Raw genomic sequence first — 26399 nt, forward strand, 5'->3', positions numbered from 1 at the left:
AAATCCCAATTGACTTTTCCCTCGACACCAAGACACCAAGACACTAAAAAGTCTCCACTTACACGCGATAATCCTCGTCTCCGCCGTCAACAATCCATCCCCTCTCCCCACCCCACTCCACTAAACCACAATCATCCCTAGCACCAACACAGTCAGTTACTACTGGGGATCCAAAAGAAAACTTGAACCCAGCAGTGCGCAACCGACCAACTGGCAATTCCAGAATATCCGCCCATGGCCCAATCGGGGGTCCAGACCTAGACCTACCGATAGGTTTTTTTTCCCCCATCTCTCTTGTTGTTTGGTGTCTCACGTTCCAGCGGAGGGCGCCAATGGGGTTGCACTCATTGGGTGTGGGTTTTGGCTGTTGGCTGTTATGGTTCTTCTTTCATGTTCTTTTTTTTTTTCCTTCCCTTCACCGACTGAACTTAACTAACTCTGCAGTGTCTGCAGTGTCTGCACTGTACAGTATTCATAGGTGTGGGTGTGGGTAAAAGCAAGATTCCGGTGAGATTATCACCCAGGTGGGCGGTTCGGTCTACCCTACGGTCCCTACATAACTTCTCAGGTAATACATGCAAATTCTACACCGGAACAGTACTCCAGCTGGACCGGTCGAATTCCTATTATACCTAGGTACGGAGTACTTCTTCTTCTACACTACATCAAAGGTCCCTTACCAGGCATATGGAGATGACGCCTCAGTAGATACTTAGGCAAGCAAGTACAGTACAACACCAGTAACATCAATAAACCAAGGCCCGCTATAGATCACCAACCCCTCTTCCCAGTCCCTAATCCCGCGATGGATATCGATGATTGTCATCTCCTAGGTCTACATGTACTGGGTTACTCCGTAGGTACGATAGGTGGGGTACCTCAATTCTTCCGAGTTCGTCCCCCCTCTACAATTGATTCATCGCCTTGCACGGCCTATCTATACGTTACTCTCCACATCTCTGTACTGTACAGTGCGGGATATTATAGTGAGAATTTCCCCGATATTTCCGGTCAAGTGGAGTGTATCACAGTCCAGTACATCCCTCCACATCACTTCAACTTCCTTGATACAGAGGAAAAATCCCGCAGGAGGAGAAGAGGGGTACGAGAGGTGGAGAGGGGGTGTTGTTCGTACATCAGCGGGGGTGAAGCAGGAGTGATTTTAGCCGGTTGAGATGACTCAATTGATCTCTTTCGGAGTCGAATAGAGAGGGCCTACTACTCGTAGATGAACAGGAGAGGGAGAACTTTGATCTACCACTTACATACTACTACTACTGCTTCCGAGTACATTGTACTGTGTCTACCTCGGTCTTGTTTGGAAAACGGCTGCGGAGAGGGCCCGGGTCGGGTCGGGGTCGGGGTCTGGCTGGAGAATCATACAGACAGCTGTACAGATAGATATATAACACGTGCTTTTTCTTCTTGGATTATCTTAATAAAAGCAAACTGGGTTACCTCGGGATTTTGATATTGCCATTGTGCTGACTGTGTTGATTGACTATTCTGAGTCAAGAGTTTGGTTGGTTACTAGTAATCAATTTCAATAGATTGATTATTGAAGGATTGAATATACAGTATAATTTCACTAACCGTCCTCCCCGGAGCTGGTTTCTTCTCATCTCGGTCTCTGGTTCGATCTTCAAATCCACCACCGAGGTGGTTGGTCTGTCTGGGAGGCGATCGTTAAATGCTGCACTTCAGAGAGGGCTATACATAGTATAGCTTCTCAATCCAGTCCCCATACAATGTTCTTATCGTTGCTTGATGACTTTCGACGCTTCGCATCCTTCAGGACTAGCTAGCTATTTAGGGCTGGTCTTGCTTCCATCTCTTTCCTCTGTCAAAATCTGTCAAAGATGACGGGCCAGATATCCTTCCAGCATTAGAAATAATAGTACATACAAACAGACAATCCTCCATCCCTCCGCTGGTAGGGGTTTTGTCTCCCCTAGTTGCTCACGGTAGATGTTGAGTAATTGTGGTTCGGCCCTCATGTCTAGTATACAACCCACCCACCCTCAACCTAAAAACGCCATTCCGTCCATCCCTTGGTTTACACCGCTGTACAGTAAAGAAGCTGCTGCTGTTGATGCGATTGCTTTTATCATTCAGGCCCCACCCATCTCGGTATCTTCTGGCTCGGACATGCTATGGTGTCCGTTGGTCTGGGCAAACCCAGCCTCCGTCGCGGTCGTTGCCATCGGAGTTGCGTCCTCAGTGCCCGCCAGTTCGGCCGGCGTGTTGGGGTCGGAGATCGAACCCCCGTAGCCGTTCAGCACGGTGCCATTCGTCTGCGCGCCGTTGGTCGTCGGGCCATGCCCATCGCCGGCGGTGCTCGCCTCCTCCCAGACGCGAACGGTCCCATCCAGCCCGCAGCTGACCATCAGCCGCGCCCCTCCAAGCGAGCACGTATCCACCCCCAACACCACTCCCGTGTGGCCCTCAATGCGCTGCAGAACCTGCTTGCTCACCACGTCCCAGCACAACACGGCACCGTCCTCGCTGCCGCTGACCGCAAAGGCATACACCGGCATCCCGCTGCCGCTGCCGTTCCCTGACTCTCCGCCGTACGTGCCAAACCCGCCCTGCAGGCTGTACTTCCGGTTGCTGTGACCCTGGTAGGTCTTGATGCACCGGCCGGCCACGTAGTCCCACAGTCGCACGCAGTCGTCCAGCGTCCACGCCAACACGTACTTCCCGTTCGGGGAGAACTTGACCGCCGTGACGGGCGGGTTGTCCTCGTGCACCAGCGTGCGCAGACACTGGCCCGACGCCGTATCCCAGATGCGGATCAGCCCGTCCGTCGCGCACGAGGCGATCAGCGTCCCGTCCCAGACCACGTCGATGCCGCCCACCGGGTCCGAATGCGCCGGCAGCGACCGCATCACCTGCGCCGACCGCACGTCCCACAGGAAGACCGCCTCATCGTAGGATCCGCTGACGAGCATGTTGCCTTTCGGGGAGAAAGCGATCTGGTAGACGTAGTTGTGGTGACCGACAAACGGGATCGGATGCGCCTTGCCCTAGAGCACGTAAAAATGTTAGCCTCAATGACAGCCGATGTGCTGGGTCATAGTGTCTTCCATACCGTCAGGACGTTCCACAGTCGGATCGTCTTGTCATCCGATCCAGATGCGATAGTCGCGCCATCCGGGCTCCACGAGATCGTAGAGATACCCGCCAAATGGCCCTCAAACGAATGAATCAATTTCCCGGTCACGGTGTCCCACACTTTGACAGCCCCGTCCGCCCCTATATCACCAACGCAGTTAGTCTCACCTCCCCACGGATTATCTCACGAAAAAAAGACAGCTCTCACCTCCACTCGCGATCATCGACGCATCTGGCGAAAACCGCACGGCGGACACTCCCCGCAGATGACCGCGAAGTAGGAACTTCGCGCGATATTTCAACTTATCTGGTTTCGGCGGCGGTGACGGCGGTTGGGAGACGGGCGTAGGTGACCGGTCGGGGTACGATTCTGGGGTCTCTTCCATGAGATCGCCATTCGTGGTGGGTTCTGGTTCGTCGACATCAAGGCCATCATCGGCGTTGACCATCTCCTCGTCTTCATTGTCTTCGGGGTAGTTGTCGCGGGGGGGTTCGTCGTCCTCACGCGCCTTCTCGTCATCATTGTTGTCGTGATTGATGCTGTCGCGAGACTCTTTTTCGTCGTCTTCAGGTGCATCTTGTCCTTCTTCGAGCGGAAAAGCATCGGCGGCGGCTTCTGCGGCGGTGGAGGGGAGCGCAGCGACATTGGAAGTTTGGTCAAATTCGTCCACCTTCATATCCTCTCCTTCATCCACATCTTCTTTTTCGTCTTGGACCTCCTGAGCCTGAGCCTGAGCCTGAGCCTGATCCTGAGCCCGAGCCTGATCCTGAGCCCGAGCCTGATCCTGATCCTGATCCTTGCCATCTGAACTCTTCAGATTCCGCTCCTCGACCTGAACCTCCACGGCCACCTCCACCTCCGCATTTTCAGTCTCAACTTCATCCCCATCCGGCGCAGCAGCATCGGTATCAGCACCCACCTCACCCTCACCCACACCCTCACCCTCACCCTCACCCTCATCAACCTCCACATCCACATCCACATCCTCCTCCTCTTCCCCATCTTCATCCTCCCCCTCTACCTGCCCCTCCCCCTCCTCATCCTCCTCCTCAGACCCCTCCACCTCCACCTCCACCTCATCATCAACCTTAACCTTCCCCCTTAACCCAGACAAAGACCCCCTCCCCTTAGGAACATCAACCGCAACCGCCACAGCAGTCGCCCCCACCGCTCCGCCCCCCACCGACCTCCTCCCACTCCCACTCCCCCTCCCCTGCGCCCCCTGCCCACCCCCAACAACCCCAATCGAGGCGCGCTTCCTCGTCGACCGCCAATACTCCTCCGCATCAATCGTCAACTCATCCGGACTCTCGGAGCCACTCAGACTCCGCCTCAGCGGCGGACGATACGGCCTCTGCGGCGTATACACGTTTTTCTGTTTCTGGATACTCCAGCTGGCGCGGCGGCGGCGTTCCTCGGCCTCGTCGTGCTGGGAGCCCGCGGCCAGTTCGTCCGAGGAATCGGAGACGGAGACGTCGTCGTCGTTGTCGTCGTCATCATTTTTGGAGGTTCGCCTTGCGGCTGGTGGTGGTGGTGGTGGAACCAGGGATTGGATTTTGTGGGAGTGGGCGTAGCCGTTGTGCCTTGTGCTGGCGCTGAGTGGCGTGTTGGTGTTTTTCTTGTGCGAGAGGTGGTTGTGCTGGCTGTGGTGATGTTGCGGGGTTTGGTAGTGTTGCTGGGCATGTTTATCCGGCGTGTCCAGGCGACGGCGCTTGGGGCGGTGGTGGGTGGAGGATGGTCCGTCCATGCTGGGTGATGGATGATGGATGCCCTCTTGTGGGAATTGAAGGGTATGCGATGGAGATTGGTTCAACTGGTTTGACTGGGTTATTCAAGGCACAGGGATTGGATTAACGGTGTCAGAAGGGATGATTGATGGCTGTGGTTGTGGTTGGGTCTGGGTCATGAGTTTGGGAAGGTAGGTATCTTGCTTTTTTGGGTCGGAAGGATAGGTAGTTCTGGAGTGGAGATTTACCCAGACGGCAAAAAAGATGATTGAAAGGAAGGAAAGAAACGGAAATGAGAGGGGAGCACACGACCAAAAGAGAGAGAAAAAAAAAAGGAAGCAATGTTGTTTTTCTGGGGAATCTTTTGCGCGATTCTCGGATTTCTTTCATTTGAATTTCGCCCATCCCTCGTGACGATCGCGCGGGTTTTGGGAAGGCGGTCGGCACGAAGCCTGGCGGGTCGAGGCCGGGCGGTGAGTTCGCCCGGAAAATGATGAAATCATTGCGGAGGCCATACTGGCTATACTTGTTCAGTTGCTTGTTGCATTGTTGTCTCTTTTCTGTCTGGACACTCCACGCAAACCCTCCATGCAACTTATCCAGTAAGCTCATAAACACAACTGCACTGATCTAAAACCCCTCCATAATGGCCGATACGCTCTCCGAAAACCCACCATCACCACCACAACAACAACAACCCTCCCCTCCCTCCACCGCAACCACCGCAACCACCGCAACCACTAATACCCCCTCGTCCTCCCCCACCTCCATCCGCATCCTCACCCTCAACTGCTGGGGCCTCAAATACATCGCCAAACTGCGGCATGAGCGCCTCACCGAGATCGGCCGACGGCTGGCCATCGCCACCCCACCCCCCGAGATCGTCGGGCTGCAAGAATGCTGGACGCAGGCGGACTACGAGAGCATCCGGCAGCAGACGCGACACATCCTGCCGTACGGCAAGTTCTACCACGGCGGGATCTGGGGCGCGGGGCTGGCGATCCTGTCGCGGTGGCCGATCGAGGAGAGCAGCATGGTGGGGTACCCGCTGAACGGGCGGCCGACGGCCTTCTTCCGCGGAGACTGGTACGTGGGGAAAGGGGTGGCGTGCGCGCGCGTGCGGTTTGGGAATGCCCCCCAGGAAGTGGCCGAGGTGTTCTGCACGCACCTGCACGCGCCGTACGAGCGCGAGCCCAACGACTCGTACATCTGCCACCGGACGGCGCAGGCGTGGGAGATCGCCAAGCTGATGCGCGGCGCTGCCGAGCGCGGCCACCTCGTCATCGGCCTGGGCGACTTCAACATGCTCCCGTCATCCTTCGCGCACCGTCTCATCCAGGCCCACAGCCCCGTCCGCGACGTCTGGCAGGTCCTGAATCCGGATTCCTCCCTGGGCGCCGCCATCGACCCCGTCGAGCAGGCGCGCGGGAAGCCCGTCCCCTCGGCTCGGTTCAATATCACAGAGAATGGGGCCACCTGCGATGGACGGTTCAATACTTGGCGCTGGAGTAAGGAGGATCAGAAGCGGTTGCTGAAGAAGGGCCAGGAGATCGAGGTCGATCCCGAGGCCCCGTGTCCGCGCGGCAAGCGGCTCGATTATATCTTTGTTGGAGATGGAAGTGGTGGTGGGTTGCGGTCTCCGTCAGTCCCAGCATGGACCGTCAAGTCGGTCCAGTTGAGTATGATGGAGCGCCATCCGACGCTGCGATGCTCGCTGAGCGATCACTTCGCGGTGGAGGCGGTCATCACGCGCGAGGAGGCGCAGGAGCAGTCTGCTAAGCTGGAGGCTGAAGGGAGTAGCGCTGCTGCCGCTGCTCCGGCTGCTGATGGCTCGTCACTCGCTCCCAACACCACTCTCGAGCCAGAGACCTATGACCGGATCATTGAGATGATCAACAAGTATGTTCAGCGGGAACGCTCGCAGCGACGCTGGCGACTCGCACACTTTGTCGCCTCCGTGTTTGTGTCGATCGGCTGTATGGTGGGCGTTTGGTGGACAGGCGACCACCTTCCGTATGTGGCCTTCATCCTGCTGTTCGTGAGCACGTTGAACTTTGGCGCGGGAATCTTGGATGGGTTGATTGGGGGCTTGTTTATGTCCAGCGAGCTGCGCGCGCTGAAGGAGTTTGAGTGGGAGGTTCGGAACGCGAAGCAGATCGCCGAGGCGGCTGCCGCCGGTGGGACGTCGAAGAGGACGGGATGAGCTTGTATGATTGTCCGTATAATATGTGTGGTCTGTGTATATAAGTTAATGTTTATTAGGCTGAGATCGATGAGATGATCAAGTTCTTCGCATGCATGATATGCTTACAAAGAGAGAGTTTACTGAAAGGAATAATTCGTTGCGAAGAAGATTCAAATCAGGATGAAAGCAGGAGTTGATGCTATATTGATATGCACACCGACACCACGATCTATTTGCTCTATATCCTTGATCTCTCATGCCCCATACTCCCCATGGTCCCACCCTCACCTTCGTCGTTGTCGTCATAATCATCGCATCGCATCGCATGGAACCTAAAAATAAGAACACATCATTCAGCGACAAACGCCACTGAGTAAGACCCTCCGGATCCATAGCCCAAAGTGCAACCACAGCGGCTGTTTAACTTCGAGGAGAAAACAAGCGGCATCCCCTTGGATCACACCAACCTTCCACGGGACCGTCCTTGATCAAAGCCTACTACTCCCGCTGTGGATCGGCGTTCGCCCACGGCGACTTCACAACAGATACGAGAAGGGTGATGACTCCTTCTGATCAAGTCCGGGGTTTTGTCCATTTCAACCACTTTGGAAAGTGAGAAGAATACCATTTGCTCGGGTACACCTTGCCGTCCTCAGGATTAAGGATCGAGATTTGAAATATGCCTCAATCAGTCCAGTGTGTTTCCTGTCCTCATTCCGGTGTTTCCCAAGATGCTCCAGTGTTTCTGTAGCTCATGCTGCACCGAGGGGCCCCTCGGTAATAGCAAAGCCCAGACCCAAACTGAAAGACAAACTGCGCGATTCTGGAGAAGAGGATGGAGGAATGTTTGGAAAGAGAGACAGGGAAATCATACTTTTCCTGAAGCGCGGCAGGCCACCGTCCTGGCCCCAGAGGAGGTTCGACGGGAAGAAAGGGGGATGGGGGCGAAAACAGGAGTAGGAGTTGGGCTGTTTTGGGGTAGACAGCTTCGGGTTCTTACCTGTTGATTCTGGTCTGAAGGTCTGAAGGTGTTGTCTTCTCAGACGAATGTGTGTGTAGTGATGGTGGTGGTGTTGATGAGAAGAGATGGAGAGAGGAGAAGGTGGGAGGAGGAACGGAGAGGAGAAATTCTGCGCTGGGGGACCGAATCTGATGGAAAGTGAGGAAGCTGATCATGATGTGTTCAGCGTGACGGCTTCTTTACATAGACAGTCTGGTATATAGGAAGATAGTCAGGCTGAGGGGATGACGACGATGGATGGAGATGAGAATGAGGGAAGGCAGATGGGAAGAGAGAAGATGAGAAGAAGGAAGAGTCTGGGGAAAGAGGAAGAAGGAGGAGAGAGAGAGAGAGAGAGAGAGAAGGTAGAAGAGGAAGTTGAGAGATGAGGGGGGGTTATAGCCAAAGATTTCCTGGAAGGTGCCTGGATTTCATTTCCATTCACTGGTATCATAACACAAGATTCACTGAGATTCACCAACCATTGTACCATACATTCACTGCCCCTGCTTCCGACCTTCCATAACACGCAACACATCTGACGCGCTGTTCTTATCGCCCTTCTTCTTCTTGGGCCCTCGTTTCCTCTTCTTCCCACCCCGGCCCTCGCCCTCGAGCACGACCTCTTCGTCGTCCTCTTCATCGCCCACCCGACTGCCTCCAAAGCCCATGTCCAAATCCATCGCATCCAACGCCTCACGCCGTCGCGCCTCTTCCAGGAACTTCTTGCGCCGCAAGGCTGTTTCCGCGTCGACGTCCTCCTCTCCCTCCCCAGCAGCCTCCTCGGATTGGCGCAAGGCCGCCGCCCGTTTGAGAGCGGCCAGTAGCGTAGCATCCTTAGCCAGGGGATTGGAGCGATCGATTTCGGGGACTTCTTCCGTCGTCGATGTAGCGAAGTAGTTGCGTGGCCGGCCTGCCGTGTCCTCGACAGGTTTCTTCTGCGTATCCGCAGTAGCCTCCGCTGGAGCAGTGTCTGTAGCCACGGACTTCTTCTGAGCGACCTCGCCGTCTTCACTTTCATCCGACGACGATGAATCGTCCTCGTCTCCCAAGTCTGCCAACGGGTTGTAGTCCGCTCCCACTCCAGCAAAGATATCGTCATCTTCCTCCTCCGCCGGGGTCGGCGCAGCCTTGGCCGCAAACTCAGTCGGAACCTCCATGCCCAGCGGTTTGGCGGCAGGAGCAGGCGCAGGCGCCTCACCCGGCTTATCCAGCCATCGCACCTTGCGCTTGACCTTTCCCTGCGCATCCGTAATCTGGAGGATTTCTTTCCGGCGACCAGTCTCATCCTGCTCGATCCAGCGCTTCTTCTCGACCTTCGACTCACTCCCGATTCTCTTGAATCTATCCCCCAAGGCGGGCTCAACCGGCCGCTGCTCCTCCACCTCAGCTTCAGCTTCAGCCTCCGCCGCCGCCGCCGCAGCAGCACGACTAGCCTTCAACTGCCTCAAAATCTCATCCCTCGACCTCGGCACCCCGGCCTCCACCTGCTCCAGTCTCGACGACGGAGGCGGAGGCGGCGCCATGATCCCCTTCTTCTTGACCTTCTGTTCCTTGGGAGCAGAAGGCAACCCATCGACCCCGGCTTCCTCCTCCCCAAGCACCTGATCCAACTCATCATCCACATCCCCCACCTTCTCAGCCTCAACACTTTGACTATCCCCCCCCTTCGTCCGCGTAACATCCTCCCCGGACCTCACCCTCTTCAGCAACTCCCAATCCAACCCCTTAACCATATGCGTACTCCCCAAATCCCCGCCAACACCCATCTCCCTCATCAACCCCTCAAACGTCCCCTGATCAATCTGCCCCAACTTCACCATCTCCTCCAACGCCTTCACACGCTTCTCCAACTCATCATCCGCCCCTTCTCCACCAGCCTTACCCCCATCCTCACCCCCATCCTTATCACCCTGCTCCACCGCTCTCAACAAAGCCGCCCGATCCCGATACCCCTCCGGCAACCTCGTCCCCTTCGGCGCAGCCGACGACTTGAACCGTTTCGCCGGAGGACCGCCGGCGCCGCCCATCTGCTCCCGGCGATGATCAGCGAGTTGGCGCGCGAATTCGTTGTGCAGGGATGATTTCGTGGTGTTGATTGCGCGGCTGTGTTTACCCCGCCAGGAACAAGTAATTAGCATTTCGCCCAACATGCCGTAAAACCTCTAGGACAATACTGCGGGGAATACGTACGGCGTCATAGGGATACTCGAGCGTAGGCGCGAGCCCAGCGCTGCTGCTGCGGCGGCGGAGGGTGAGGGTGTTGCACCCGGGTTGGTGGTAGTGCGCGCATTTTTGTTGTTGTTGTTGCTGTTGCTGGTCGGGGTGTCGAGGACGAGGCGGCGGAATTGGTCGTTGTTCATGTTGGTTTTGCGCGACGGTTGCGTGTAGGTTTGTTTGTTGGTAAGGCGGGGGTTTGTGGTTTGTGGTTTGTTATGTTGGGGATGTATTAGGGGTGTTGCATTTCTGGAGATTTTGTTTGGGATGTAAGCTGTGTGAGAGGGAAAAAAAAGTGAGAGCTGGGGAAGGTTGATGCAGTGGGTAAATTGCCTGCGGCGGAGAAGAAGTGGTCCAGATCGGGGATATCGCGCGATACGCACCCGCCGACGTCAGATTCTCCCGCGTCTTGGCGGTCGGTTGGGTTGATTGTATAGCGATGATGTTGATGGTTACAGAATTTAATCATATGTAATTTACCTCCGTATCAGAGGCACTGGAAGGTGTCGGTGATGAAGAAAAGGCTCTTGAGATTTATTGGCATGTTTTCTACATTTATGGATACACTACGGATTCAACTTTCTAGTCATAAACGAGTGTTCATATTTGGCTATCAAAGCGCATTCGTTTCAATTTGTGGACATTTCTTGATAACGAAACAGAAGTCACCGGACATTCCGAAAGAAAACCACCGGCAGCTTCTTCAATATCTCATGTGTAGAGTGGCAGCTCGACAATACGATCATCTTACTCGGCACACTCACGCTGGCGCTCATCAAAGACCTTGAGGGCCTCCTCGGCCGCCTTGACACCGCTGAGCACCATCGCACCAAAGGTCGGGCCCATGCGGTTGAAGCCGTCGATCTCCGACAGCTCCATGCCGCCGATGATCAGGCCCTTGGTGACCTCACGAGTGTTCTTGACGATCGCATCCTCGGCGGAGTTCATGTCCAGACCCCGCATGCCGCCCAGCTTGTCAACGGTCGCCATCGAGACCAGGCGCTTGGCCGAGAAGGCTCCGAACGGGCCGTCGTGTCCGGTAGTGCTGATCACGAGAGGCGCGTTGATGGTGTTGGGGTCCATGCAGGAGTGGTCATCGTGGTGCAGAGTCACCAGCGTCCAGTTGGTGACCACACCCGCGATGCGGGTCGCCTTGGGGTCTCCGTTGGGGGAGGGACGAGTCACCAAGTCCTCCACGCTGGTGGCGTTGAAGAGCTTGACGTTGGGGAAGGCGAGGACCTTGGACAGCAAGGTCGAAGTGAACAAGGACGCATGTTTCACGACGACGTAGCTGGGGTTCGATGGGTCTTCCTCGTAAGGCACGCCCAGTGCATTCAAAAAGACCTCCGCGGGTCGACGCATGACCATCGCAGAGAAGAGCTGGCCACCCAGCCAAGCACCACCACCTATAGTACGGGATCAGTCGATGTTGTAATGCTGCTGATTCTTCAGTTGTACGAACCAGGAGAAACATTGGCCTCGATGATGGCAATCTTCAAATCAGGGCGCGCGTTCGCCAGCACGTACGCGGTGCTCAGACCACAGGAACCAGCGCCGACAATGACAATGTCACTCTCGGCATACTTGTCCAGATCCTGGAAGTAACGTCGGGTCATGGCGCGAGACACCTGACTCTCACGGATCGGTTCGAACTTGAAGTCATCCCACTTGCCGCCGAAGTGGTCGAGCAGCTTGGTCTGCGAGTCTCCTCCCATCATGGGAGCAATCTCAGGAACAATGACCTTTCCCTTGAGACCGGCGGTAGGGGCCACGGGGGACTCAAGCAAGGCAGCTGGGGGAGACATGATGTTCTTTGGGGGTTGTTCAAGTGAGGGATCAAGTCACGGTGGTGACTGAGGATTGTTAGCTATTCCATCAATAAAGGGGGCACGAGGGAAGGCATGATCCTTTCGCTGGTATTATCCAGATCAAGTTTAACCGTATAATCTCAGAACGAACCCAGAGCCACCAGCGCGAATACGCTGGCAGATAGGAACGAACACCGGTCCATGGCCAAAGTTACCTGAGGTACCTGATCAATGAGTTGCCCAGCTTCAAGGCATTGCATGACTTCCACCGTCAAGGCCCGCGAGGGGCCATGGTAGGTGGTGTTTACATTGGACGAATTGAGTTCCTGTAGATAGGTTAGTTGAAGCTCTTCCCATGACTGGGGGAGAGTCAATTGAATGAAAGGGATCACGACTTCTAGAGATAGTGGTAGTATCTGTCGAAGATGGATGAAGATTGATGAAGATGGATGAAGATGGGTCGAGTGATTGTGTTGGGGAGAAGAGGAAGAGAAGAAAAGAAGCGGGGTTGAGAGGAGGGAAGGAGGGGCAGCTTAAATAGACATGCCAGAAGACGTAATGACCATGACATGCTCTTCCTCCTCCTCCTCGACGATCATTTAACTTCCTGTCCCTCCGATTCTGCCCGGAGATGTTTAGACCGGTAGGCCGGTGAACCCAAGGAGTAAAGTATATGACTGACTGGGTGAGTCAATTAATACGACGATCATGATGACTTTCGATCTACTAGCCTATGATATGCTCTAACATTGTCATGACAGGCAACTATGTGTACTAAACTGGATTCCTGTGGAAATTGAATAACTTCTCTTTTCTGCTTCAGGTTGAGCCTGGTGCTGCTTTTCTTTTTCTAAGCAGCCTGGAGAACTTTGGATGAAACCTTGAAGCGAAAGAGGATTTCCTTAATGAGCAATTATCCGGTCGCAACAGTACTTTACTGCTATCAAGGCTGGGCTAGGCTGGGCCGGGCTATACTGTACGGAGTAGGCAGGGAGTACTGTAGTCCGCGGGGGTCAGAGTAGAGTCACATGATCTCTGTTCACCCCAGGGCTGGTATAGTTACTGATATACTTTAGTAATTGTCTCTCTAGATTCTGTGTATAATGGGCGGCGTCAGTCGGGAGGAGCGTGCCCCAAGTCTTAATTAATTATTCAGACCTACTCATCATTAGGTGACCTAAGGTTTTATACAAGACCGGGAAGTCTTTAGTGAGGGCGGCCCGCGTCTATCTCCTAGGAACCTTCTTTACATTCGATAACTCGCGGCCTACACCTGTCTATGGTTGCCTACTTCAGGAGGATCCTCAACATTTAGGCGACTTATCTGTCGCTTCAGGTCCCTTCTCCCTGGCCCGTCCTAACATCATTGAGGTAAATAGTTACAGGTCGACCAACTGAGGAAGGCTTCGCTCCTCTTCACTGAATCCGAGAGACCCCGGGATAAGTCATCGCCGCTTTGGAACCTGTCGCCATGACAAGTGGGACCGAAGCAGGATGACCTCCTCGGCCATCCCAGAAAGTAACCCGTCCTCTTCGCCACGAGGCCACAGTCAAAGCGAAAGGGACTCGTCTAATCGCAAAAAGCACAAAGGCCCCCGTCTCGCCTACCGCAAGTCCAGGACCGGATGTCAGCGATGTCGCGCCCGACGAGTAAAGGTAGGTGGAATCCATTTCAAGTGGCCACTGGCCACAACATGTGTCCTGACTGATTTAGTGTGATAGTGTGATGAAACACGACCGGTATGTCGCAACTGCCATCGTCATGGGATCCCCTGTGTCTATGACAGACCCGCGAGGGAAATCCAATCTCGCCCACTCCAGCCCAGTTCATCGGATCCCAGTAATATAGAGTTGCGCTTGCTGCATCACTTTACCCTAGTCGCCAGCGCTACTATGCCCGGAGCCCAATTGAAGCGTGTCAAAGACTGTTGGTCGATCGACGTGCCTCGACTCGCATTCGGTAATAAACCGCTCCTGCACGCCGTCTTCGCAATCTCGGCCCTCCATCTGTCCAAAGCCAATCCAAACGAAGCTGGCTTGCTGGACATCCACTGCAACTTCCTCGAGCAGGCTTTGCGCGAACATCGACTCTGTATCGGCGGCATAACTACGCAGACCGCGGATGCGGTGTGCTTTACAAGCATCCTGTTACAGGTCGACGTATTTGCTACCCTACAAAATCATACTGTTGTTTCTTCCGAAAACTTTAGTGAATGGATGCGTCTAGTGCGCGGGTCGGTCGCTGTCTTTGACGCGGCCTTGGAGATTGCGAGGCATAATACCCATCCCGCGAGTACCTGGTGTATTATTGATACTTTTCCTATTCCCTTGCGGACGAATTCTGATGCTGGGGCATTTTCCTTCCTGCTTCCGACTGCGCTCGATGACGAGGATAACGATACGGCGCTAGAAGCATATCGAGGGGCCGTCGCGCATATCAACGCCACCTGGCAGGCCATGGAAGCAAAGGAACATCCGCAAGTCACCTGTCGCCGGATCATGGTCTTCCCGTTGTTTGTGATAATCGAATTCATGGACCTACTCGAGAACAGGAGACCTCGTGCTTTGGTGGTTCTAGCCTACTTTCTCGCCTTGTCGGCACCATTACGCGACATATGGTGGATCGGCGACGCTGCACACAAATACGTCATGGCTTTTCAGCCAACCCTTCCTGCTCATTGGGAACGCCTAATGTCCTGGCCAGTAGAAATGATTATATCTTGTGCACCACAGCAAATACAAGCCGCTATTCCGCCTGGGAGATCTTCTCCAACTGCCACTGGTGCGGCGAGCTCGAGTCTAATGTGACCTGCGAGCACATATTCTGTACATATGTGCTCTACCAACAAATCGACCCCGACGAAGGCAGCCAATACCGCCAATGCTGCTCTCGCAGCAAAACGCCGAAGGCTCCTGGGGCATCGCGCCCAACTACCCCGGCGACGTCTCCACAAGCACAGAGGCATACCTAGCCTTCAGAATCATTTTGCATGAGGCCTCGCAGATGATTGGCTCTAATCGACAAGGATTCTCGGTCTCGTTTAGTAGCGTCCGGGCCTGCATCACGGCCCTGCGTCTTAACTATATGCCCGAGATTTGTTGCCTAGAATGCATATAGATATAGCATCTTGTACCTTTGTACCCAAACCTCCCCCTGTCTCTCCCAGCCTGCACTACACTGAATGACTGAAAATGACGACCGGACTCCTTGTCTCGCAACTCGCCCTCTACGCCCCCCTAACACTTCCAACCCTCTACCTCGTCTTCAGCCATGGCCGCCACGGCCTCCTCGCCCTTCCCCTCGTCGAGATATCAGTGGTATACATGCTTGTCGCGCAATTCACCCAGCGCGCGGACCTAAACCCGACGACAGGGAGCTTGGCAGTTCGTGTTGTGTTGGGGTTTCTCCCCGAGTTGCTCGCGGCGCTTGTTTTGGTGTTTGTTGGGATTGTGACTGTGACCCGAGGTGGGGGTAAAGTCGGTGCTGGTGCTGGCGAGACTGGGCTGGGGCATGGGCACGGGCATGAGCGCCGACACAGACATGCTCATGGACATGGAAAGAGGCGCTCGAGCTCGAAACATGGCACTCGGTTACAGTCGAGGTCACACCAGCCTTCGCATTCGCAACTCTACTGGGTGGAGTGGGCGAGATTTAGGATGGAAAAGGGAGGCTATCTCTTTTTTATGGTGCGCTGTATGCTGCAAGGCGCCAGGCGTTATACAATCAAGTCTATCACAGTTGTTACATGGGGTTTGCAGGATGCATGCGGAGATTTGCCTGGGGATAGTTGAGCCAGTCTTATGAAGAAAGAGAGAGGTGTTAGCGAAGGATGAGCCCCAGAGAGTGATTCAGAAAGTGACCAAGGTAGAGTCATACTGTGACTTCAGTAGTCCATACTGAGGCGGCTGGCAGGTGCGAGGATAGGGAACTGCCTTCCATATTGGGCAGGGCGGCGGTGGTGACTCGGGACCCTTCAAGTTCTCCCTCCCGCTTGCTTCATTCTTCCTCCTCCAACCAACCCTCTTGCACTCAGTATCTATGAGTATCTATGAGTATCATAGAGAATAGCTTCATCAAGATCCATCGTTTGAGATCATATCCAACCATCCATTTAAATCCTTTAGTCTACCGTCTTCTTGAGTAGCCTCATTATTTCAATATTCGGATACCACCTGCAATACTCAAAGTCTAGAATGACATAGCATAGCCCAGCATAACCCATATTATGCATACGCATGAGTCATCCACCCTTATGTAACGGGGCTAACCGAAACCGGGGTGGGGCAAAGTTGAACCGCCGCACAAACGCGTGACTTGCAATCCCGTCGACGAAACCGCCAAAATTCCCCCCCATCGCCCTCGCACTTCCCGCCCCGTACGACAAATCTCGACAGGATCCCTTTTTCGTTGTTCTTGAAGATCATCACATAACGCCAAAATGGGTAAGGTAAGTTATCAAAGAGATGCTCCTCGAAGAAATATTGTCAGGATGAGAATCAGAAAAACTAACATCTAAATGAAAATAGGTTCACGGATCTGTAAGCGCTCCCCTCTTCTCCCTTTCACCCCATCGACGACCGGACACACAACGACAATCGAAAACTCGAAAACTACTATGACCAGCATCAAAAGAATGAAAGATATCTGACCCTTTTTTTCGACTACAGCTCGCTCGTGCCGGTAAGGTCAAGGCCGCCACTCCCAAGGTCGAGAAGCAGGAGAAGGCCAAGCAGCCCAAGGGCCGTGCCTACAAGCGTGTCGTCTACACCCGCCGCTTCGTCAACGTCACCCTCACCGGTGGCAAGCGCAAGGTATGAAACCACCAAGATCAGCCTGGGATACAAGGGAAGAAATGGGAGGGATACAGCAGTTTTCGGATGGATCTTCGATGGAAAATGCTGTGTGCTATGGTCACAAACGGAAGGGCTTACACAACCCCTTTCAAAAACAGATGAACGCCAACCCCACCGCTTAAACGGAAGCATCTTCACGAACAAAAATCCTCTTCGATTAATTTGATACAAAAAAACTCGATGACTTTTTGAGCAATGACGATTCCCCGGGTTTTGAAGGTGGCGTGAATGGAAGAGGCTTGAGGATTTGGTGATGCGCTATTTTGCGATCGGAAGGCTACCACTCCTTTTCGATCAGGAAAAAATAAAGCACGGTTCCTCCCCAACTTACGACGGATTTCGCGGATTACGGATTTCTTGACGTGGGGAAAGCGAGTGAAATGGAAGTGTCTTTTTTTTTCTTACTTGATAGCAAGAAAGGACGAGTAATCGGACTTTTTTACATCTGGCGATGCAATACCATCACTTTTTTCAAGTCTCTCATATTGCTGGTTTTATGCTCTTGCTGGGCACTTTGCATGCATGCATAATCGACGGGTGCAATCTGCGTGCTACGATCTCTAGTAGATGGATGGGGTTTCATCCTGTTTTCCTGCATTTCAAGGCTCAGGTTTCTGAGTCCGGTGGCAAATCAGGCTCGATTTCACTGGTTATGGTCAAGGGTCCTTATGAGCTACGCATCGTGATACTCCAGTTGGCAGACTCTGGAGAGATTCGTCTATCACACTGACTGCGAGAAGTCTTGAGGTACACCTCAAGCCAACCTGTAGAGAGGCGTGGATCGGGGCATATATAACTTCGTAGCTGGCTGGCTGTTCAACCCTTACTTCGGACAGGTCGCTTCAAGGTCCAGTCTCCATACTACACGATAGTGACCTGAACCTTCACCCCACGCCCATGCACCCAATTCTTCTTCTTGCCCACCTTCTCCAAGCCGTCCGCCCTGTCCGTCAGTATCTCCTGTAGCATGGAAGTCGTGGCAGCGTCCCCACGCCGCACCGTCAGGTGCAGCACGTCGCGCACCTCGTGGTTCTTTGTCTTCTCGACCGCGCTCCACTCCGTCTCGAATCGCACCCTCCACCGGCCCTCCGGCTCCCGGCCCGCAGGATACACATCCCCGACCAAGGCTGCCACCCGCCCCAGGTACCGACACCACCACGCCTCCTCGCGCGACACGCACCGCACCAGCTGCCGCTGGTACCCCTCATCCGTCGGGGCGAGCTCCCCGTCCCAACGCTCACAGAGCACCAGCGCGATCAGCGCCCGCTCCACATGCGACAGACAGTTCGTGGCCGCCAGGATCCCCGTCGCCGTGCTATGCAGCGCCGCGGCGGCCCGCGACTCGCGGGGTACCTTCGCATGCGCAAACAACAAATTCGCCAGCGCCGCCAGCAGATTCGTCGCCAAGAATGACCGGGGGACATTGAACGAGTCCGTGTCCCGCGGTGAAGGCGTGCCCGGCAGCGCCGCCCGCAACAAATCGTGCAGCACCTCCGCCGACGGCGGCGCATACGGCTGCGTCGCGGCGAGGAGGGGGTCCTGGGCGCGCACCGCCGGCGGGAGCCGGTCGTACAGGAAGCCCTCGCGGACGCCGCCCTGGCAGAACTGGATGTGCGTGATGGTCTCGGCGGGCAGCGCGTCCATGATGACGTTCACCAAGAAGGCGACGGCGGGGATCTGCGCGGCGCGGCGCCGGGAGACGCCGTAGATTTTCGTCGTGGTGGTATCTGCGCCGGCGACTTCCTGCAGCACCGCGGCGGTGTCGTGGAACTCTGCCCGCGGGACCCGGAACCCGTTGATGATGGGGATTGGGTACGCCTCGCCCTCGCCCGTTTTGTCGGAGTACGTCTTCATGAGCACGTACCCCCAGCCGCGGAACCCGCCGCCGCAGAGATATAGACTGCGTTGTTGTTGTTGTTGTTGTTGTCTTCCTCCCTTGGGTGATGTCTGCAGCAGCTGCAGCAGCAGGGGATCCGGCACCTCGAGCTCACGATACGCCGTCTGGAACTGGCGGGTCATCTCGGCCTTGAGCGCCTCCAAAGCCGTCGTTCCATCATCGCTCGACTTAGTCTCAGCCTCAGCCTCCTGAAGCAACCGACTCAACGCCGCCGCGCCGTACGGAAAACTGAACGCGCCCCGAGGACTCGTCCGCACTTCCCCACCGTCCCCCTCCACGACCCACGTAATCTGGGTACTCCCGCCGCCCAAATCCATCGCGATCCCCGCCACCCTCGCCGAAGAGCTCGCAACCCCCAGCGCGCCAATCCGCCCTTCCTCCTCCTTGGTCAGCAACCGCACCTCCCAGCCGGTGTGCGCGCGGATCGCACCACAGAACGCCGCCGCGTTCGGCGCCGTCCGCGTCGCCTCCGTCGCCAGCACGTGGATGTTGGTCGCCCTCACGCCGAAGTCGCTGCATGTGGATTGGAAGTGGCGCAGGTGGTCGAGGACTTGAGCGATGGTTGTCTCGGGGATCGGGCCCCGCGTCTTCGTTTGCGATTTTGTTTCTGTTTGCGAGGAGAATTGGGCATCGTACAGGGAGATTGCGGCGCGGGATTGGTAGACGGTGGGCAGGAGGCGGGCGGTGGGTGGGGAGAGGTCGGTGATGGAGAAGCGGATGCCGTTGCTGTGATTTCGGGAGGTTTAGTGCTTTTTGTCTGAGGGGTTTCGAGGGTGTACGCCGTTGATGGGCTGTGTAGAGGACTGACTGACTGACTCACCTTCCCATATCCACAATCCCATAGAAATTGGGGTTCGTGGTTGTTGGTTCGGTCATGATGGGAGCTGTTTCTGGGGCTCAGTGGGCACCGGAGTGGAATGATGTCGAATGTGAGTGAGGTCAACACGGTAAGTGCTGCAATTGTTAAGACCTTAGGCGCATGGTTTTGGTGTGTGTGGCTAGCTTGGTTGCTAGGCTGCTAGCGCAGGGCAAGAGATAATGGTGTGGTCGACTATGCTGTCAGCAGTAAGGCTTCAAAGGGGGGTATAAAATGAAGGTAACAGAAGCGAGGCGAGATGCTGGTGTTGTGTTGACGATTGGGTTGACGTAGCCGAGATATATTCCCGCTGAGGTGGAGTTTACATTGCTACCCCTCCGGCGATCACCGCAAACGTGCCCTACATTCAGTTTCACCAACAATCTCAACACCATGCAATTGCTTTCCAAATTCCAGCCCAGCAAAATTCTATTTCGTCATAGATCATGGCCTCATTACCGCAACAAATAGCAATAAACCAAGCACGCTAAAGGAACACCACAACCTACAACACATATCGGAAGCCCGCCCCATAATTCTCCTCCCCCACAGCCGTATCATCCTTGGCCCCAGCTGTCCATTCCGCCACTGCGCCATACCGCTGATCCAGACGGCGATTCTCCCAGGCCAGAAGAACTCGCAAACACAGTGCAAGAATCGTGTTGAAGAACATGAACGCGGCGCAAATAGACAACCCGCGAGTGTAGCGAGGTGAATCGCTGGATGGGAAAACATTGGTCCCCAAAAAGGGACCACACTGGCCGATGACGTTCAGAATGACAATGCCCATGCCTCGTCGGCTATCCGAGCCTTGGTTGTCTACAGGAGTCATATTAGTGCGTGGATCATCACTTGCTAGGGCAGTTGACCTACTCAGAGCCCAGGGAAGAATGTTGGCGATAGACGGGAACACCCCGATAGCGGCAAGGAACACGCCAAGATAGCGAACCCCCACGGAATCGCAAGCCGCAAGTAATACATAGCCAACAGCGCCGACTAGAGAGGCACAAGCAATCACCAGGCCCCGCTGCTGAATCCGATCGGCAACCCATGTCGTAGCGATCGTGACGAGGAAGGACGCAAAAAAGGGCGGTGCCGTCAGACCCTGAGCGTTGATGGAAGTAAACCCCATATCTTCCAGGATCGTTGGCAAGAATACGGGCAGGGATGAGAAGCTCACGTTGCAGCTGAAGTACATAAACTAAAAATTGCTGTCAGCGTACACCCCAGGCGAAGGCAGCTGGTCTGGGAACATACTGCCAAGATCCACGCCTTCGCATCCAGCAAAGTATGGCCCAATTCTTTCCAGTCGATCCCATTGACTCGCTCGCTCTCACCACTCCGTCGAAGCGACCTGGCCCGTGTAACCTCTTTTTCTTCCTCCGTTAGGAAACGTGCGGACGACGGGTGATCTGGTAGATAAAACCAAGCCAGAATGGCAGCCAAGAGTGACGGGCTCCCTTCCACCAGGAACAACAGTCGCCAATTCGCTATCTTAGCATGGCCGGAGGTGATAGCATAAGCGAGAGCGCCTGCAAAGGTGTTTGCCAGAGGGGCTGCCGACAAAAACATGCCACATCGAAGTCCCAACTCATGGCGCCGATAAAAGAATGATAGCAGGTATGGACTTCCTGGGCCGAAGGCAGCTTCCGACATGCCCAACAGAAACCGCAGGGCCATCAACCCACCCCAATTCTGCACTGCCGCCTGACAAGTTGCCACAATACCCCTAGACAGCATAAGGCTCCGACTCAAGACATGGGAGGTACAAGTCAAATCTGAACATACCAACTCAGGACGGTGATAGCTGCCCATCTGTGCGGAGGCATGATCTTCCACATCAGCGCCAGGAACTCAAAAAGAGTATACGAGATGTAGAAGATTGTCAAGAGCCAAGAGTATCGATTTCCCGTGAGGTTGAGATCCTCTTCCATTCCCGCAATTTTGGCATTCCTGTTTGCTCATTAGCCCAATGGAGATTAATGTATGTTGTGCGTTCAAGCCTACCCAATGTTGCTCCTGTCGAGCAGCGATAAAAGATCTGTGCAAAGCCTTCAAGTCAGATAAGGAATCGAGTGTACTGATCTGAAGAGGAATCATGTGAAATCGTGCAGAAGATGAATTAGGCAGGACGCAGCATACAAAGAAATCCTAGCAAGGTCGGAACTCTGAGGTCCAACTTTCTCAGCACTCGAGCTTCCAATGCAGGATCTATCGAAATTGCAGTTTGAGGCATCTGCGGGAGCGCGGTGTGGGTTTCTTCCTTGTGCATGGGCTGCTGCTTCTCCGCATCGTGACTCGGAGCCTCGACAATGGCGTCGACATCCTCAGCAGGACTGCTAGGGGTGTCTTTCTTCCCGAACAGCCCCATGGTCGACTGTAAAGTGTCGCGATGCGGAGTGACAGAAGTTTGATGACAGCAACAGAGATGTAATGGTGACTTCTCTGTTGAGGAGTGGGGAGGGGAGCACACTGCTTTATGAACGCGTCCGCACCAAACCTTTACGCTATTTATGGTTGGGCACGGATTTAGACGATTGGACAAAGGGCTACCAGCCTGTCCTGCGAGGTTCCCCCGACCACACAGTCTAGACGTCGAGCTAGCGAGGGGTGACGTGAAACTTTGAGGAAACGAGGGAGGGGGTGTAGTCGATGAGTGGAGTGTCATGCCGAGCCGATTGAGGCCACTTTCTAAGAGAGCTGTGTGTGATACGTGGGACAGAGCTCACACCCAATCATCCGAGAGAGTGAAAGATACACTATACTGGATGTGCAGGAAACTGGCAGAATGGACGCATGGGGGGCTTGCTCCTCGGGGATATGATGACATGCTTTCGCACACCCGATTAGGGAGTGTGCGGAGACAAACCCATCGGTTCATGGGTGGCGGGCCAAAGCTTGAGATGAAACCATCCGAGCGGGCGCAAGGCTTGGTCAGAGACTGAGTGATAGCATTGGATGATAGCCGAGGTGAAAGAGGCTGGATATCCCGGTCTGATTTGTTTCATCCCCCTTGCGCATTCTGATGCATGCCTCTCCCAGCATCAACGAGTATACAGTGATGCACGTTTGGCCAGGAGTCCGAAAGAGACTCGTTTGTCAAGGTACCCGTAAAAGGTATAGCAAAGGCCAGACAGCCCGTGCGAGTTCCCACGTCGTTGGGTCATTGGGGTGGGTAAGCGAGTCGAGGATGTAGATCAGGAAACCTTCTTCAAGGTCGAACGGGGAGGAGTTCAAGCAGTCCGGAGCCTGGGGCAATCCAAAGCCGTCCAAATTGCGGGGAATGAGACGATCTTCAGCTGGAAAGAGTAAAAGCGCTTCCGACCCCGACACTAGTCCTGATCGGGTACCGACTTAATGCCTGGGGATTCAGGCGTCAGAGTGTGCTTGAGGACTCTATGGACTCCCGTACCGCGTCAACTGAATTGGTAAGGAACCTCAAATTTCCGCGTCGCGTTAAGGATTCGGTGTCTTCGCTCAGTATACGTCGCTGCGTGATCGCTGACAGGCCTTCTCGCTTCTCAATCTTCTGTGTCCGAACTGTTCAATACCCCCTCCCATCATTTTGCGACAGACTTAGTGCTTGCGAATCCTCCGCCATTGAGGCTGCTCAGTCAACATGGACGACCCGGCGACCCGTGTTCCCGCGCAGCTGGTACGTTAATCCTTCGAATGAAGTGAATCAGTATGGAGCTTGAGCACTAACTTGACATCATGTTGACTACTCCAGCTGCCGCACATGCATTTGGTGTCGCGGCAACGCTACCCATTGATGCATATGATGCCTACAGACACTGTTGTCGAATACCTGCTCGGCGCAGCCAAGGTCGTGCGCGAACAGCAACCAATGCACTGGACCTTCCTCGATGCGCCTCAAGATGGGTCGGTTATGCTTACATGGCAGCCACTCAACCAACTCGGAACCAATTTCGCTAGTGATGGATATGTTTGGGCCGATGTCGAACAGGCCTTCACCTTTGATGCTCGTGGCTATGTACGTCAACATCACCCCCCATCCAAAGCTGCCCTGCGCGCAGACATATTGATCACTAACACAAGAACACAACAGACAGTCGAGATGTGGCTACACCGTAGCGGATATCACCCTCCGAACGAATCCATGGCGATGCATTGCCGTCGCCGGTATCGTCTGCTGCCTCCGAAGGTTCCCAACCCCAACCTGCCCAACCCCGATCCCGCCTTGTGGATCGTCCACTACACGAGAGCGCCTCCTCAAGACCATATTCCTGCGAGCCGGATCCCCGTCATACCTCAGGTGCAGAACATGCTAGCTCAGCGGCGCTTCTTGCAGAGCCAAGGCCAGCTTGCCCGCAAGGACTTCATGCTGCACGATCGGAACAACTGGCCCGCCATCAACTTCCCCCCACACATGGCGCCCCAGGGCTTCCCGCAGATGCCTGGAGCTTACCCGAGTGCTATCGTCGGACGTCAGCCATTCTACCCTCCATCCGGACCAGGCGTGCCCCCTCCCGCCGCTGCCCCGCCGGCCAAGGCCCCCCGCGGGCATCGTGCTTCTTCCACTGCGGTGAACGCTGCCACCACAGATTTTGCCCTGGAGGATGAAGATGTCTCAACTGGGGACACCATGGATCTCCTCACACCTCGCGAGATCAGTAAAGTGCGCTACACGCAACATCATGAGTGGATGGAGGAGATATTCGCTTCGCCTTATGCCATCAGTCAGATCACGCCCGTCTCTCTGGGCCTAGGCCGGAAAGGTGCACTCGAATCGTTGACGGCCGGCTTCTTTGATGCACCGGTCGGACCTACCAACGGAGACACAAAAGATGCCACCGCCACCTCGCAGGCTGAGAAGTTGGAACCCGCCAAGGCCGAGGAGTTCGCTGATCGGGTTGCTAAGAAGGTCGCGGATATGACGGCGGAGATTGAGAAGCTAAAAAAGCGCCACGCACGTCGAATGGAGAAGTTCAACCGCACCTCCCTCCTCAAGGACGCAGAACTCCGACTCCGGGAAGCCGCAGCGGATCCTGCAGCGACAGGCTCGGAGCCATGGAGATTGGAAGGCCGCCTGGTGCTTCCCTCGGAAGAGGATGACTCGCAGGCAGCTCACATTGAGAACCCGGCCAAGTACAAAGTTGACGACATTGTGCGGGACGTGGAGAAAGTGTGGCAGAGGCAGATTGTACCGGAGCCTCGAGTCTCTTGTGTGCAGAAAGGTGGTCTGCTCGAGAAAATCGAACCGGAGCAGAAGCCCGAGTCTCAACCTGAGGGGGACATCGATATGGAAAATGCCGACAGCCACTTTTTGGATCAGCTGGGCTCGCCGGGAACAGCCCCAGGTGTCTCGTCAACAATCCAGGATGCCGGCCAGACTGGGCCAACCCATGTTCCTAACCCGGCCGGCGCACCTGGAGCGGGTGGGGCAGTCCCACAGCAGCCTCAACCGGCAGCGCACGTCCCTCAGCAGGGCCCCTCTACCTCTTTGGACATCGAAATGGATATGGGCGACCAGCAACCTGCGAGTGCCGCCGGGGAGACTGGAGACTGGGTGATGGTCAACGAAGAGAAGAAGGACCAGACTGTACCTGGCGAAAGCTCTTTACCTGGTGTCGATACCCCGGGCAGCGGCCTCCAAGGATTAACCCCCGGCAACGCAGGCAGTACGGGGGACAATGGTCTGGACGGGGCCAACTTCGATTTTACCAATATGGACAGCGCTGGCGACGCACTCGCCGCATACACCGAGCAGAATGATGGGCTTGATCTTCCCGACCTGGAGAACTCCGCCTTCGGGGACGCTTTCCATGCGTCGGATAATGAAAATACCCACCATCACGATGCCGACGACATGTCGTAAGCGAGGCGACTGCCGACCTGGGTGTTTCGGGATAGTTCTAGATGTCTTGTAATGAATCGGTGCGGTGTTGATGGTATGATATTCAACCACTTGGTTTGGCGCTAAATTTGTTTCTTGTGGTCGTCTTCCGGCCTTCAAAGCGCTGTCAGGTATAGGTCGAGGTGGAGACCAGTGTAGAGATAGGAGTAAGCCGTCGCTGTTGTCTCCTGGATTCGAATCAATAAGGTGACAGGGTTTCAAATCTACTTATAATCTTTTTCATATTCATGATCTAGTCTGTGGTGCCCTGCAGAAACCAAGACTGAACTCTAGTTTTCCTGGATAGTACTACTATGGTATCCCAAGTCAACAGCCATTCCCTACTCTCCCAACACCAGCAGACTGCCAGAGGTTCGTCGAGTAAAAAAGCAGCCCTCGTGCTACTCCCAGAGAGGTAGTTATTTCCACCTCAAGACACACCCACGCCTCCAGTATTAAGGTACAGCAGACCAGTCCGTCACATCGCCACATCACCAGCCACTGACCCTCAATTTGATTCTCCCTGTCAGTCATACCACAACATCAGAGGAACGGACACATCTTTTCGGAATCATATAACTCCCCAAGACTTATTAGCTGAGAACCCCATCCCCCATCACCGGGCCCGATCACCCGCATTAGATGCGCCATGCGCGGGTCAAGTGATCCCGTTCAAAGGACGCAGAACAAACCAAACGTCCCAACTCTCGCTCAGGAAACCCCCTCCGAACGATCTCTTTGAGGGATGTTATGCCCGTCTTCCAAGAGAAATGATATTCAGGGAAACTCCACCTCAGCGTGCGGGCTGTGCCACCGAATCTGAAACACCCAGGCCCCCCAAATTTGAGGTTACTAGGTATTCCTGTGCCCAAGCCTGGGTATA

General features: G+C 54.9%; 10 protein-coding genes across 10 annotated transcripts; 5 read left to right on the forward strand and 5 right to left on the reverse strand.

Moving 5' to 3' along the window:
- Positions 1-1716: 1716 nt before the first annotated feature.
- ASPACDRAFT_1853272 (uncharacterized protein) lies at positions 1717-5213 on the reverse strand. The gene is made up of 3 exons (XM_020197304.1): positions 3323-5213; positions 3092-3255; positions 1717-3026 (listed from the first exon to the last, which is right to left on the reverse strand). The coding sequence occupies exons 1-3, from the start codon at positions 4860-4862 to the stop codon at positions 2112-2114; spliced, it is 2619 nt and encodes an 872-aa protein (XP_020059036.1). The 5' UTR covers positions 4863-5213; the 3' UTR covers positions 1717-2111.
- A 275-nt stretch (positions 5214-5488) lies between these two features.
- Positions 5489-7150, forward strand: ASPACDRAFT_1864268 (inositol phosphosphingolipid phospholipase; the record flags this gene model as incomplete). Its single annotated transcript, XM_020197838.1, has 1 exon — positions 5489-7150. The coding sequence occupies one exon, from the start codon at positions 5489-5491 to the stop codon at positions 7043-7045; it is 1557 nt and encodes a 518-aa protein (XP_020059037.1). The 3' UTR covers positions 7046-7150.
- Positions 7151-8533: 1383 nt separating this feature from the next.
- Positions 8534-10390, reverse strand: ASPACDRAFT_14291 (uncharacterized protein; the record flags this gene model as incomplete). Its single annotated transcript, XM_020197137.1, has 2 exons — positions 8534-10133; positions 10221-10390. Coding segments are annotated over 2 exons (1770 nt in total), but the record flags the coding sequence as incomplete, so codon positions are not given.
- A 506-nt stretch (positions 10391-10896) lies between these two features.
- thiA (thiamine thiazole synthase) lies at positions 10897-12366 on the reverse strand. The gene is made up of 2 exons (XM_020197839.1): positions 11707-12366; positions 10897-11650 (listed from the first exon to the last, which is right to left on the reverse strand). Exons 1-2 carry the CDS (start codon positions 12047-12049, stop codon positions 10992-10994), a joined length of 1002 nt encoding a protein of 333 aa, XP_020059039.1. The 5' UTR covers positions 12050-12366; the 3' UTR covers positions 10897-10991.
- Positions 12367-13546: 1180 nt separating this feature from the next.
- ASPACDRAFT_50230 (Zn(II)2Cys6 domain-containing transcription factor afumD) lies at positions 13547-14860 on the forward strand (the record flags this gene model as incomplete). Its single annotated transcript, XM_020202328.1, has 3 exons — positions 13547-13708; positions 13775-14623; positions 14786-14860. 3 exons carry the CDS (start codon positions 13547-13549, stop codon positions 14858-14860), a joined length of 1086 nt encoding a protein of 361 aa, XP_020059040.1.
- A 384-nt stretch (positions 14861-15244) lies between these two features.
- Positions 15245-15708, forward strand: ASPACDRAFT_40015 (uncharacterized protein; the record flags this gene model as incomplete). Its single annotated transcript, XM_020200686.1, has 2 exons — positions 15245-15539; positions 15614-15708. 2 exons carry the CDS (start codon positions 15245-15247, stop codon positions 15706-15708), a joined length of 390 nt encoding a protein of 129 aa, XP_020059041.1.
- A 783-nt stretch (positions 15709-16491) lies between these two features.
- ASPACDRAFT_40016 (40S ribosomal protein eS30) lies at positions 16492-17028 on the forward strand (the record flags this gene model as incomplete). The annotated part of the gene is made up of 4 exons (XM_020200687.1): positions 16492-16500; positions 16580-16591; positions 16721-16864; positions 17005-17028. 4 exons carry the CDS (start codon positions 16492-16494, stop codon positions 17026-17028), a joined length of 189 nt encoding a protein of 62 aa, XP_020059042.1.
- A 739-nt stretch (positions 17029-17767) lies between these two features.
- Positions 17768-19679, reverse strand: ASPACDRAFT_23704 (retrograde regulation protein 2; the record flags this gene model as incomplete). The annotated part of the gene is made up of 2 exons (XM_020199214.1): positions 17768-19529; positions 19624-19679. The coding sequence occupies 2 exons, from the start codon at positions 19677-19679 to the stop codon at positions 17768-17770; spliced, it is 1818 nt and encodes a 605-aa protein (XP_020059043.1).
- A 485-nt stretch (positions 19680-20164) lies between these two features.
- On the reverse strand, positions 20165-22030 carry ASPACDRAFT_24459 (putative MFS transporter; the record flags this gene model as incomplete). The annotated part of the gene is made up of 6 exons (XM_020199268.1): positions 20165-20478; positions 20533-20860; positions 20917-21388; positions 21448-21612; positions 21667-21700; positions 21802-22030. The coding sequence occupies 6 exons, from the start codon at positions 22028-22030 to the stop codon at positions 20165-20167; spliced, it is 1542 nt and encodes a 513-aa protein (XP_020059044.1).
- A 1051-nt stretch (positions 22031-23081) lies between these two features.
- ASPACDRAFT_112916 (uncharacterized protein) lies at positions 23082-25742 on the forward strand. Its single transcript, XM_020195683.1, has 3 exons — positions 23082-23314; positions 23390-23653; positions 23729-25742. Exons 1-3 carry the CDS (start codon positions 23279-23281, stop codon positions 25496-25498), a joined length of 2070 nt encoding a protein of 689 aa, XP_020059045.1. The 5' UTR covers positions 23082-23278; the 3' UTR covers positions 25499-25742.
- The last annotated feature ends 657 nt before the right edge of the window (positions 25743-26399 follow it).

This window comes from Aspergillus aculeatus (assembly GCF_001890905.1).
Source record: "Aspergillus aculeatus ATCC 16872 unplaced genomic scaffold ASPACscaffold_3, whole genome shotgun sequence".
Classification (NCBI taxonomy): domain Eukaryota; kingdom Fungi; phylum Ascomycota; class Eurotiomycetes; order Eurotiales; family Aspergillaceae; genus Aspergillus; species Aspergillus aculeatus.